This window comes from Hyla sarda, chromosome 6 (genome assembly GCF_029499605.1).
Source record: "Hyla sarda isolate aHylSar1 chromosome 6, aHylSar1.hap1, whole genome shotgun sequence".
NCBI lineage: Eukaryota > Metazoa > Chordata > Amphibia > Anura > Hylidae > Hyla > Hyla sarda.
The window spans coordinates 222,847,537-222,862,199 of record NC_079194.1 but is presented as its reverse complement, the minus strand read 5'-3'; the positions used below and the strand labels follow the sequence as shown (position 1 = coordinate 222,862,199).

Below are 14,663 nucleotides of genomic sequence, written 5' to 3'. Positions count from 1 at the left end.
GACATCACAGGGGTGGCTGGCTGCTGATAGGCTGCATGCTGCATATGATTCAGGGTCATCCCACCTACCAGTGTTCCTGCCTTCCCAGCGTTCCTTGCCCCTATGTCCTGACATGTGGAGCCGCCTTCATGAATGCCCTGGAGCCTGAACGGCACTAAATGGAGTTTAATGAAGCGATTTGTGCGATTGAATCGCAGCGATATTTGGATTTGTTGCAAAGCTAATTTTTCCTGATATTCATAACGAATTCAGATTTGTCAGATTTGATTCGCTCATCCCTAATTGCAATCAATGGGCTGTGATGTGCTGGACCCAGCAGAATGAGAAAAACTCTTGACTGGGGAAATCAATGCCTTAAGATGTCCTATTAGGATATTTAAATTGGGTTTTTAAATGAAATAACTCCTTCAGGTAGATGTAGACTAAAATGAATATAGCTTGAGGAAAATGACTTTCGTGTGAACTGACGGTTCTCTGTGCTATTTTGAGAGTCATATACTGTTCGCTACCTCTTGAAGCTGAGAAGCAGCAATACCTTTACAGTAATAAGATTCCTTGGACAATAATATTGTTGTCATATTCAGTGGAAGCAATACAAATTAGATCAGCAAAATCATTGTGACAACTTAGAGGGATAAAACAGTTTAGCTCTCCGCGGGATCAATGCTATCTGGAGAATACTTGATGGAGTCTTTGTGAAATAAACTAATTTGCTCATAGCTAGAATATTTTGTGTGGGCTAAAAGAATAAAATGGTCACATTTAACCCTAAGACCCCCAGCAAGAAAAACAATCTAAACAACAGATTGCTTTGTGCTCAGCAATAAGTTATTATTCAGCTAGAAAGTGCCTTATAATTGGTGGTCTGTGTGATCCTTTTTTGTGTACTCCATGAGGGAGATTTATCAAGGGATTTAAGCAGCTTTTTTTGCTTACAAAAGTCGCACAAAAAGATGTACGTGCACCTAAGCAATTTTTTGTGCGACTTTTGTGGGTAAGTCGCACGTAAGAAAATAAAAGTCACAAACCCCCTTCACAAATTCGCAAGTGTAAGCAAGGTCAGACCTGGCTTACAAACTTGTCTATGATAGCATTTTCAAAAACTGGAGTCAAGGATGTGAGCGAAAGACTACTCAGTTTGTTCCGTCTGCAAATACGGCACTTGCGGGGTAGCTGGGGTACCAAATAAAGCCCGGGTACCAGCCAAGGTTAAAACCAGTATGTTTCTTTCCAGAAGGCAATTAAAAGACAAGTAGACAACGCGTTTCACGAGGGAATCCTTGCGTTCCCTCGCTTCATGAAGCCCGTGTTACAAAATATTGTCAATATTAAACAAAAAAACGCTGGTCATCGTAGTCCACCAAATCTGAAGTAGCCCACAGGATTGACGGATCTGAAATGAAAAGAAAAAAAAAAATGGGTTAGTACATTTAGGGGGAAAAGGTGGTTAAAAAATGTAATAAACACACTTCCTTTTTCTTTTTTTTTTCTTATGTGTGCTAAGAAAATGGTATTCCAAAGTGATTATATTGGTTTTTTCTTACGTGAGCAAAATTTATCAACCCCCTGTGACAGTATAATAAATATGTAAAACATAAGCAAAGCCAAAGCAAAAAAAATAAAAATAACCTGTAGAACTCACTTACCAGAGCAAACAATGATAAATGTCCCCCCATGTTCCTATCCCTCTGAGTGCTGTCAAGATTGAAAGAGCTCTGTGAATTATATATTGCCTGGATACACCGGGCATCTTTATGTAGTATGTATGGAGATACATTAGGGTTCATTATAATGCAAGGAGCTTAAAGGGGTACTCTGGTGGAAAACTATTTTTTTTTTTTAATAAACTGGTGCCAGAAAGTTAAACAGATTTGTAAATAACTTGTATTTAAAAAATCTTAATCCTTCCAGTACTTATCAGCTGCTGTATGCTCCACAGGAAGTTCTTTTTCTTTTTAAATTTCTTTTCTGTCTGACCATAGTGCTTTCTGCTGACACCACTGATAAGTACTGTAAGGATTAAGATTTTTAAATGTTAATTATTTATAAATCTGATCGGCCATTACATTAAAACCGCTAACAGGAGGAGGGAATAACTATCTGGTGACAATGCCAAGGAGTGTAAAATTTTATTTTAGGAAGCGTGTGAATAGTCAGTTTGTGAAGTTGATGTTTTGGAAGCAGGAAAAATGGAAAAGTGATCTCAGTAACTTTGACTAGGGCCAAATTGTAATGGCTAGATCATTGGATCTCCAAATGGCAGGTCTTGTGGTTTGTTCCCAGTAAGTAGAGGTTAGCAGTGACCAGAAGTGGTCCAAGGAAGGCCAGTTAATAAACTGGTGACAGGGTATTTGGCATTCCAAGGCTTACTGATGCATGTGAGGAGTAAAGGGTGTTAGAATACACTGTACATCAGAGCTTGGGGCAATGTAGCTAAAGATCACTCACAGTTGCCATGCTGACCTCTGTTCACTGCCGAAATTGCCTACAATGGGCAGGTAAGTAGTAATGAACGGCATAGGCCATATTCAAATTCACAATATTTCACGAATATTCATCCTACATTCGCGAATTTCGCATATTCGGTAATTTTTTTTCCATGCAAAATTCGTATTAAAATGTGCAAAATGCGCATGCACGATTATGTCTTTCAACTAGCTACTTTCCTATAGGTTGCTAGGGATGTTGCTAACCTCTGACAACTGTATTTGCATTGGTCCACAAGCTAAAAGAAGGGAGGGATCAGTGTCCTCTGGAAGTGCCGAAGTGTCGAATTTTTGCATATTCACATATTCGTCTTCTTTGGACCATAAGCTGGAAGCAAGGAGGGATGATCACTTTTTATTCACACAGTATACATCATTTTGATATGTACTGTAAAAAAGAAACAAATAAAGAATATATTTAGCTATATTTTAAATATTCGCGAAATCGCAAAGTGCCAATATTCGCGATAAAAATTTGCTATCCGAATATTCGCACTCAACACTACATGTAAGTATCAGAACACCACCATGGAGCAATGGAATAAGGTGGCCTGCCTGATAAGTCATGTTTCCTTTAATATCTTATGGACAGCCAGATATGGCCGGGGTCAGGAAGATTTGTTGTTGCTAAATGCATTCAGTTTGCAGCTATTAAAGGTGTATTGACACCATGGGAGTCTACTAGTACAACATACAAAACCATGATATATAAAGGGTGGACATAGCTTTGAGGCTAACATGAGATGATGGTGCAGGCACCCTTTCAATATCTGTTCATGCAGGATGTACTTACCTTCTACAGAAGTACCCTCATATAATTTCCTCTATTTCCCATTTATATGCCAACCTTGAGGTTTCAGACAAGGAGCAACATAAAGACAAAATATCTCATCCACTACAGATGATTAGAGATGAGCGAATCGAAGCTGACGAACCCAAATTCGTTACGAATTTCAGGAAATATTTGATTTGCAACGAATGCGAATATCGCCACGATTCTATCGTGCAAATTGCTTCATTCAGCGTCCATTTTACAGCCTTCCAGGCTCCAGGGCATCTAAAATGGTGGATCCACATGTCAGTACATGGGGCAAGGGAAACTGGGAAGGCGGGAAGGCAAGGCGGGAAGGGATGTAGGTGGTATGACCCTGAATCACATGCAGGATGCAGCCCATCAGCAGCCAGTCACCCCTGTGATGTCACAGCCCTATATAATCGGCAGCCATATTGCAGCCAGCCACTTCATTCATTACACTGCAGAGAGATAGGACGGACAGCCTGTGTCTGTGTTACAGCAGAGAAAAGTGCAGTCCAGCAGCGTTTAACATCCTCCTCGTCACATCAGCGTTCTCGTGGACAGAGAGTATTGTTTTTTTCACTAAAATAATTTTTACTGCAGGTGCAGGCATTAACCTCCCAGTCACTTTCTTCAGCATAGTATTACAGAGAGGGGCAGATAGCTGGGTGTTGCCTCATGCATTTCAACAAGCTGCCTCAACTTCATAAACCTTAGCAGAGGAGGTAGGAATCATTTTTCAGTGCAATTCAGTGTCTTTGTTCCACAACAACTCATCTACTGGTTATAATAGTCTGTAGATGGTATAATAACCAGCAGTCCATTTCAAATAGTCTGTGACAGAGTGCAACTTTGTGTTTAGTACACAGCTTTTTTTGGCTGCAGCACTGTTGTGTACTCCTGGTGTTTTACCAAAAAAAAAATTTTTTAAGGGTACTGTAGCGCATTTTTCTGCCCTCATCAGTGCATACCGCATATGTACATCTAAGTAGTGTACTATTTTGTACCTGTTAATCTTTCAAGGGCCTACATACTGTGAAAGTCCAGGCAAAAGTACTCATCGGCTGGTGTTGTACTCAGATACTTTATTCTTGTGTACTGTAGAGAAATGGGTGCATGGGTTACTCCACAAAAAATGAAAATGGGAACCATGGTGACCGACAATGGGAAGAACATCTTGGCCGCGCTGCGACCCTGCATGGCACATGTGTTAAATCTGGTTGTCAAGCAGTTCCTGAAGTGTTCCCCTCATTTTCAAAACATCCTAACAATGGGAAGGAAACTTTGCATGCACTTCAGCCACTCGTACACCGCAAAGCACACCCTCTTTGAGCTGCAGCATCAGATTGGGATCCCCCAACATAGTCTGATTTGTGACGTTGCCACACATTGGAATTCCACCCTTCATATGTTGGACCGACTGTACGAACAGAGAAAAGACATCACCAATTTCTTGATGATCCAAGCGGATATTGGTACTCTCCTGTGTAACTTCAATGTGAACAGTTGCAGCTCATACGTGACACCCGCCGTTTGCTCAGGCCCTTTGAGGAAGCCACATTATTAGTAAGTCGCCAGGATTACAGGATGAACGACGTCATTCCACTGCTTCATTTCCTACAACAAGTTTTGGAAACGATGGCTGGTCAGGGTAATGGAGACGTTGCGCCTACATCTCACGGCCACATGAGCCCTGTGGGGGCTGAACTGGAGGAGGAGGATGAGGGGCACAGTGGAGCACAGTTTAGGTTTCATGAGATGGGCGGTGCTTCTAGACAGGAAAGGAGGAGCATGATCAACTAGAGGAGCTAGAGGGTTATGAGGAAGGCGAGACAGAGGACCCAGACACACCGTGGCAGTATGCAGTGGCGATGTAGGCAGGGATTCCCTCTGAGTCACTTGCACAAATGGCACGATGCATGCTCAGTTGCTTACGTAGCGACCACCGAAATGTCAACATTGTCGACTTCTGTTAGCCAAAGAACTATCTAGATAGTAGTACCATAGGCCACTATAACATACTCTCACCAAAAACAATGAGGCCAAATATGGAAAAAATTCATATACTTTATTGAAAATACAGTAAAAACTTGTACTAAAAAATTACATGACAATAATAAGTCGGTGGTCATACAACACACACTGCAAGAAAATGATGAGAATGTCCCGTATGAATAAACAGAATACACATAATACAAAAAGTCTCATCCAAAATGGTGGCGTACCACATGGGGTATGTCAATATGCAAACACACAATATGTATGAGAATGAGACTATGAAGAACAGGAATCAAATGCGAAGAAAAAAAGACAGGGTAAACAAAGAATGGAAAAAGCAAACAAATTCTGGTCATGCACCCTATCCTGGGACAGCTCACCTACCCCTGAGCTTCTGGCTCTCCACCTTATTGGACCCTCACTACCGGCACAAAATGGGGGCCTTTTTTACACCCACTGAGAGGGAGGACAAACTGAGAGATCCTACATAGACAGTTGGCCGAAGCCTATCGGTGCCAATGTCCATCCACTCGCAGGTCTTACTCGGGGGCGGGGGTGGGGGCCTCTGCACTCACCTTCCACTGCCATGGCTGCTGGGGAGGGGCGGGGTGGCCGGAACAGTACCAGCTACATCAGCAGCAGCCTGAGTCTACAGTCGCTGATGAGTAACTTTCTTCACCCGCATAGTGAAGCAACTCATCAGCAGCAGGTAGACATGGAGCAGGACATGTACCAGCAGGTGGTGGCATATCTTTACATGGCCATGCCAACAAACCTTGAAGATCCACTATACTTCTGGGCAGCCAAACTTGATTTATGGCCGCAACTAGCAGAGTTTGCCCTGGAAAAGCTGTCCTGCCCGGCCAGTAGTGTGCCATCAGAGCGGGTGTTTAGTGCGGCGGGGGCCATTGTGTCAGACTATATGGGCCAGAATTATTGTATGCAATCTGGTGGTCTGATTTTGTCCCATGAATAGAGTCTACAGTTATGTCTTATCTGATAGATTTATAACTGTGAGAATAGACAGTCCATATAGGAGAAGATAGAGAGAACAGCACTACCGCGTACCTTAGTCTTGTAGCGGACTGTAGTAGTGTAGATTGGGTCTACACCTGGGCACCGTAGATAGTAACAAATGTCCGTGCTCTATCCTCGGAAAATAAGATGCAATAATCCACTGGTAAGAAGAAAACTGAGGAGGCACTGGACCTGCAGTTACTCAGAGTTTATTCCATCAGGTCTTGGATACAACTGTGGCTGACGGGCCATTTCTCGCTCACATGCGCTTAATCATGGCCAATATTATATGTGACTCTTCAGTTTAAATTTCAAACTTAGTCTTTTTTTCTTAGGGATTGTGAAGCTCATTCAGGCAATATTTGGTTTATTGATGCTGCTGGGCATGGGTCTGAGAATAGACATTTTGTTATGGTAGCACTAGCTACCCAAAATCTTTGGTTTAAATTTCAGAATTAATCTTATAATCTAAGAGATTGTGAAGGCCTAGTGTCTACTCATGCTACTGCCAACTCCTGGCTGTGCCATTCAGACACTACATGGTCTCCTCATGCTGCCAACACCTCCACACTGTGTCATTCCGCCACTATATGGTCTCCTCATGCTGCCAACACCTCCACGCTGTGTCATTCAGCCACTATATGGTCTCCTCATGTTTCAGTCCCATCCAAGCTGTGTCATTCAGCCACTATATGGTCTCCTCATGCTGCCAACACCTCCACGCTGTGTCATTCAGCCGCTATATGGTCTCCTCATGCTGCCAACACCTCCACGCTGTGCCATTCAGCCACTATATGGTCTCTTCATGCTGCCAACACCTCCACACTGTCATTCAGCCACTATATGGTGTCCTCATGCTGCCAACACCTCCATGCTGTGTCATTTAGCCACTATATGGTCTCCTCATGCTTCAGCCTTATCCAAGCTGTGTCAATCAGCAACTATATGGTCTCTTCATGCTGCCAACACCTCCACATTGTGTCATTCAGCCAATATATGGTGTCCTCATACTGATGTCACCTTCAGGCTTGGCCATTGTGCCGCTCTGCGACAGTCATTCTAAAAGCGATGCCGGTAATCTGCATGTCATTCTGAATAACAGTATTATTTCACTACCCCAGCACACTCCATATGCGTGTTAGAATACAGCAAAGTGTTCTACACCCCTATTGAGGCTCTCTGTAGGCCGTTTTTATATAGCTGCGAATAAATTCGAATCAAAACAAGTTTTATTGAAAAATTAGGCGAATCGACCGAATCAAATTTTTCAAAAGTTCATTCATCTCTACAGATGATCACAACTAAACAGTGTAGTCATATTCCATCCCATCTATCTTTCACTTTCTTCAGCCTACTTTTAGAGTATGAAAACAGGATTACTTGTAGTCTGTTACCATTAAGACACATTGATCTACATAGGAGCTGCAGTGATTCTTAAATTCTGACAATTTGCAAACTTGCTTTCATTTTTTTATTTATGCCCTCAAGCGTTAAAAAAAAAAAGAAATGATGGACATAGTCTTAGGGTTCTTGCAACACAATGTTCTAGTCTCCTTATTAGCACAATTTCAGTAAAAAATCTCCTCCCTGATAATTCAATGCGACCTGATCATCTAAGGCTTACCTGCATCAAGAGTGGTTTAAAGGGGTGGTTCAGACCCACAACATTATATATAAATATAAAAATAAAAATAAAAAAAAAATAAAAAAATTGTTATACTCACCTGTCCCTCCAACATCTGTCCCAACAGTGCCCTATATCAGAGCTCCCTGCTTTCACAGGAAACACATGTTCAGCGAATCTCTAACCACTGACTGACTGAGCAGCGCTTTCTGCAGGTATTGGGCACTGCTGAGACAGATCATGGTAGAGCACTATAATTTTTTTTTCTATTATATCTTTTCTATTTTGATCCTATGCAAAAAAAAAAAATTGTGTACATAGAAAAAAAAATATATATATATATAATATCCTTTACTTCACTGGAAATATTGAGCAATAATCATAAGTTTCAAAATTATTCATAATTCATAATAATCAAAAGTTAAAAGGAGAAATCAACAGCCTACTAATAAAACTCAGTCAACATCTTAAATCATGGGGAATCACAGAGTTATACGCGAAGTTGGCATTTTTAGTTACGCTCATCAGCTCACAGGCGGCACTCCATGTTTTTGGACAGAATACATTTGTTTCATAGATTTTTTTTCCAGCCATCTGGAAGCTCAGTATCCAAATACATCGCATAATACTTTGTGTATACATAACATTAAATAATCCACAGTAGAAGCCAAGATGCTAGATCACCCATTACTGTTTAACGGGAATTAATGTTTATTTAAGTGGTAGTAACGGTTCCGTAGGACATTGTATGATGAACCGTAAATTATGTTAGTGCTGACAAACCATTGTCCATTAAGCAGTGTTGCTGAGCTCATTTTGGATCGTATGCTATAGTGATTTTATTAGGCACAGGGGTAAATTCATTCCCTAGGCAAGAGCTTCAGTCATGATGACGGGATTACTTTTTTTGCAGACTTCGGCTTGGAGAAAGCAGAATAAACTGTGCTCATACAAAGTTACACTTCACAATCTTAGAGAATTCCACAGTACTGTCCAGAGATACAGTTGTCCCAGTGGGATATAGGCATATAGGGAAAATTTAACAGGATGCAACATCATCATAAATCATAATGCCAACTAGAGATGCCACAACATCATAAACCATAATGCCAACTAGAGATGAATGAATCTCCTGAAATCCATTTGGATTCAATTTGGGGTCAGCTGTACATATTTGGGTTGATCGATCTGAGTCCAACTCAGCAAATGGTATCTGTGTGGCTCCATGGAAAGTATGTATAGGGGCAGACTTCCCTGTACATTGTTTGCTGGACCATGTGCTCTGCCTCGCCATTTACCCCTAAGCAGCCACACACTTACAATTATGCCTCGCCACATTGTGTGCAGGAGTAGGGACTCTGGTCTTTGTCTGTGCTGCTGTATGCAATTTATCAGAAACGAATACCCAAAAAATTCAGATCAGTTAGGTTCTCTGATATAAATACTGTGACGATGCCTGCTAGCCACCACTACATTCATTCAGCAAAAGAGCAGTGTTTTCCACCCCCCCCCCCAAATAAAAAGGGGGGGGGGAACAGCAGCAATGCACAACATCAATATATCTGCTGGCTATGTAGATTACAGTGCTGCTTTATACAGCAACTCACTTGTGACATCTTCTAAAATCAGCATCGTTCCCTTTTCTTCTCCGGGTCCGGGTCATCATAACGATTTCTTCCAGCCACAATTCTTCAGCGTTAAACCTGCAAATCAAACCTATTACTCTCTGCACTTTTCCTGCATCAGCCTCCAGATTCCCCATTTACAAGTGAAGAGAAATACAGGGGCGTATAGGTGTAAAGGGGTAACAGAGGGGTTTAGAATAGTGTACATGGGTGACAGGTGTATTGTAGAAGAGTGTACATGGGTGACAGATGGTTGTGGAGGAGTGTACATGGATGACAGATGGTTGTAGAAGAGTATACATGGGTGACAGTGTAGGGGGTGAAAGAGAGGTGTACATGGGTGTAGAATAGTGTTGAGCACGAATATTCGTAATGCAAATTTTTATCGCTACGATTTTGCAAATATTTTGCAAATATTTAGAATATAATGCTATGTTTTCGTAATGACAAATATTCGTTCCCCCCCCCCCCACATTCACATGGAAAAAACAAGTGAATGAACATAGCGAATATATAAATTTCGCAATTTCGAATAATTGTCAACATATTCATGAAATATTGTGAATTCGAATATGGCCCCTGCTGCTCATCACTACTGTAGAAAAGTGTAAATGGGTGACAGGGGGGCCTAGGAGGTAACAGAGGGGGTGTACATGGGTGACAGGGGGGCCTAGGGGGTGACAGAGGGGCATACATGGGTAAAAGGGGTATTGGGGGTGTAGAGGAGTGTACATGGGTGACAGAGGGGTGTTGAGGGGTGTACATGGGTTACAGATGGGTGTAGAAGAGTGTACATGGGTGACAGGGGGCGTAGGGGGTGAAAGAGGGGTGGACAGGAGTGACAAGGTGGTAACGGAGGGGAGGACAGGAGTGACAAGGAGGTAACAGATGGGTGGACATTGGGTGACAAAGGGACAGAGAGGTGAATAGTAGGGGTTGGGCATTGGTGATGGGGGGTGGTCAGAGGGGTGGTGAACAAGGTGAACAAGGATGACAGGAAAGGGGACACGGGTGAAATGGGGTAATAGGGGTGACAAAGGGGGGTGGACAGGGGTGACAGAGGGAAGAGGGTGCAGTACCTTAATTAAGCTGAGCTGTTTTTCAATGTCCTTCTTGCCAGCGGCCGGGTAGATGGTCCTGGGGCCGGGAGGAGGGTCTTGGGGCTGGAAGGATGGTCTTAAGTCCATGAGGATTGTCCGGGGGCCGAGAAGATGGTCCTGGGGCCGGGAAGAATTTGGCGTACCATCCGCATTACATATATCCCCTTCCCAGCCTGCGCCCCTGTGACTCACTCACGGTGCTGCAGGGAGGAGGGGGACACTGTGCCCCTGTACACACAACGTGCAAGCAGGCTTCCGGGCCGGGAGATTAAAAAAAAAACACATTTCCTGACGAGACCCCGGGGTACTTTAAATATGAATCTACGTTACAAAAGATAGTACATGCAATAAATGATAGATATAACAGACTTTTTCAAAATTTCCACATTTAAAATATTATTATTAGTTTCAGTCACATAGAAGAAAGAGGAAATGATATATAACTCTGAGGGTTATAGCAACCTGTAGCCTAAGGTAATTGCATCAGTCAATGTGTCCTTGAGTCCTCCTTGGCAACTTCCATCTAGCTAATAAAACATCTATTCCTATGCTGTTCCAGGGATTGCAGATTGTTTTTGTTCTATGACAAAGCAAAATGTTCAAGGCTCTACCCAAAATGTATTCTTTTTTTTTTTTTTTTTATTACATTAGTATATCTGCTGCTTGCCACCCATCATCTCTGTCAGGCACATATTAGTTCTCATCATCCATCAGTTGTTATTAATGTTTAATTTTCTGATGCAACATCTAATGTCAGATCAGAATATTAATTCTATCTGAGACACAACAGTCTACTATTGCATGCAGTTGGGTAAGCAACAACATCAGGGGGGCCCTGTGCTATTAGAACAATCTAATGACTCCTCCCTCTTATGTCTCCTATAATCCTCCATTACCATTCTGTTAGGATTCAGTTTTAATGTGGAAATGCCTCCCTCTTACTAACAGGGCTATTGTACAGCTGGTGTGTGAAACCTTGCATATAGTCAGTAGCCACCTTGTATCCCATCAGATTCTATGATGTCATTTAATGTTAGACAGTTGACTGCTTGAGTACATTGTCTGTCCAGGATGTAAGAGGATCGATGACCTCTCTCAGCTACCCAGCCCTAAGGCATTTCTTACAATAGCTGTGACGCTCGCGGTTAGCAGCCGTCAGCGTGCAGCGCATCCGGCTGTGTACCTCTGCTTAACTGCATGCATGGCTCCTACTCTTTGCTGCTGGCTCCGAACTTGTCCTCCTTCACTGTCTTAGGCACCGACAGCTTCAGGCGCATCTCATAGGGGCCGCACATGTGCTGTCTTTAAGGGTTTGTGGGTGCTTCTGATTCTGCTCCTCCTCCAATCTTTGCCAGGGTGCTCTTCCCTTCCTGTGGTGCCTGAGTAATATTATTGTTTCTGCAAGGTGTCATCTGCTGTTTTCCTGTGTATTCCTGATCTTTTCCTGTTCCTGACTTCATCTTGCCTGATCCCTCTGCACCTGTTTTGCCTCTCCTGTGTTATGCCTCTCACTGGCAGCAAGTTTTTTCCACCCAGCTGCACCTGAACTATTTACCTCTGCTGTTTTAACAGTGCCAGCTCAGCTTAGCACCTGACCTGTCCTGCTGTGTCTTGCTCCGCCTGCTGTGATCTCCCATCTCCAGTGTCAGCTTGCTTTCACCTGTCTATCCCTGGTGCTCTGGGGTGTTCTTGCCTGCTTGGCCAGCTGCCACTTATCGGGCCCACTCTTGCGGTAGCGACTTGGTGTTCCCCTGCAGCTAAGACCAGCTTTCACATCCTGGATTATGATAAAGGGTGAAAATTAGGGGAACGCTTAGACTTCACTCCCAAGTTTTGCCCTACACCAAACCGGTAATAGGCACAGTGGGTCCACACCTGTTGAGTCATTACAATAGGTTTCTAATGGCTTAGTCCACATCTTCATATAGTCCTATAAAATGGGTTGTAAGAAGGCAGATGATGATTGGGCTTTCCTTTTAAACAAATTCATAATGGTTGCAAACATTTAAGTGGTAAAATCAGACGATAAGAAAGAAACCCCTACGTACATACATTTTATTACCTCCATGCCCCACAGGTGTCACCCTGCCCCTTCCCTCACACCAGTAAAACATATATAAACAGAAAGCATTACACACTGTAAGCAGTGTCTCACAATCTCATTGCCCCTGTCTTAAAAGCATAAATGTTGTTTCAGGTTATGTTGCAGAATGCAGTGTCTTGTGTTTGCACATGAGGAGTAACACTTTTTCTGGCTATTATATACCTTGTGTTTGGTATTTTTAGCAGGCTTCATCTGTAATTTTCTGTTCTTCCTGAGATGGTGGGCAGATAGTGTCTATCATACACTGCAGATGCACACACACGCACAGAGAAGGGAACTTGGATTTCTATGGCTCTACACATAGCCTACAAAAGTATTAGCAGCATGGAAGGCATGATAAAGCAGTAGTAGGCAATCTACACTGTGAATACTGCTTTTGTGTTCATTCAAGCACTCACCCTACCAGCTCCCTCCTCCATAGATTAGTGTTGGCAGCTATGTTTTGATCTCTAAGTGAGCGTCAGGTCCCTTAAGTAAATACAGGATTTGCTACATACCAAAAGATTATTATTTTTTTTTGTGAAAGTGGCCATTTAAGCCTGTACTTAAAAATAATATTGCATATCCCCTGAAGCATTCTGTTTCCTAAAACAGGAGATAAATGGGTTATCTTATCTCTATGAAACACATTGAATAGATTTATCAAAAGTTCATGGATTTATTAGGCTGGGTTCACATCCCGTTTTCAGCTATACGGGGCCGCCCATATGTAATTCATTTTAATGAGCTGACCGTAGTAAAACGTTGACTCCAGTCTGCTCATTTTTGCCCCTTATGCGGTTTTCCCACCGGACCTAAAACCATGGTGGACCACCCGTATGGCTGAAAACATGATGTCAACCCAGCCTTAGCTAGGTCAAGCGTAAATTTGGGACAGGCTGTGTGCCCTATCCATATATTTTATGTTATTTTGTGGGACACTATATTATATTGACAATGTATTTCAATGTATTCTCTTTATATTTCAGTATCACTCTCTGCTGCTAGTCCTGCATACTTCAGAGGATTTACTCTCATTGCACTAAAGGAAGGTAAAGATGGGGAAAAAGAAGATGATCACGCCGGGTCTTTTCAGGTGAGAAATTCCAGTTGTCTTGAATGTCTCTTGACAGTCACGGCTCGTCCTATTTTCAGTCAATCAGAAGTGCTTCGGGCGACACTGCAAGATGCACTTTACATTTTATGCACAGCTTCAGTTCAGTAGAAGAAAATATTAAATTGCTACGTTGCAGTACAGCCTTATCTTTTCCAGGTCTTCACTTAACCCTGTTTTAGGACATTTGATGAATACTTTAAAGTGTCAGATCCCACACAAAAAAAATAAAAAATGTTACTCAGTAGCTAATCCTGACCATGTACATCTAATTTTATGCCTCTATCACCTATATTTATTATAAAATACCTCTTTTCATTATCTCATAGTGTTAGTAATCCTCTCAGGGGAAGGGGCGTGTCCCTGTGGTGGTGGGAGGTGATTGGTGTGTCTGCTCATGCATTAGTCATCTCTTGTCCATGACTCATGGACAAGCCTGATGTTGCTGCAGGACTGGTTAGTGTCCCAATAGTTATGGGGACCCTTTGTGGTGGGATTTTCAGGAGACATTTTCTTTATTAAATATTCAAAAATAGTTAGACAACCATATTACAAAAGGTCTTTAATTTTCATCAGTAACTACATATAAAAAGTTTTTAGGATCTGACAGTGCCCATTTAACATTATTTAACAAAGCATTGCTTTTAGTATACCTTTTTAATGCAAAAACCTGTTAAAACAATAATTATATCTGCTTCATATGTTTGTTTAACAACAGCAAGATTATTTTTCAACGACTAAAACCCCGAAGTAAGACCCGACTCACATTATGGTTTTTGGGGCACATCGGAGGTATACATCAGAATAAGTTCAAAAAGAT

At 42.2% G+C, this 14,663-nt stretch overlaps 1 protein-coding gene across 1 annotated transcript in view; it reads left to right on the top strand.

Moving 5' to 3' along the window:
- SPON1 (spondin 1) overlaps window positions 1-14,663 on the top strand; it is a 415,570-nt gene that overhangs the window by 62,310 nt on the left and 338,597 nt on the right. The window contains exon 2 of the mRNA XM_056526599.1: window positions 13,719-13,825. Within this exon, the coding sequence (XP_056382574.1) occupies window positions 13,719-13,825 (107 nt within the window). The remainder of the gene's footprint in view (window positions 1-13,718; window positions 13,826-14,663) is intronic.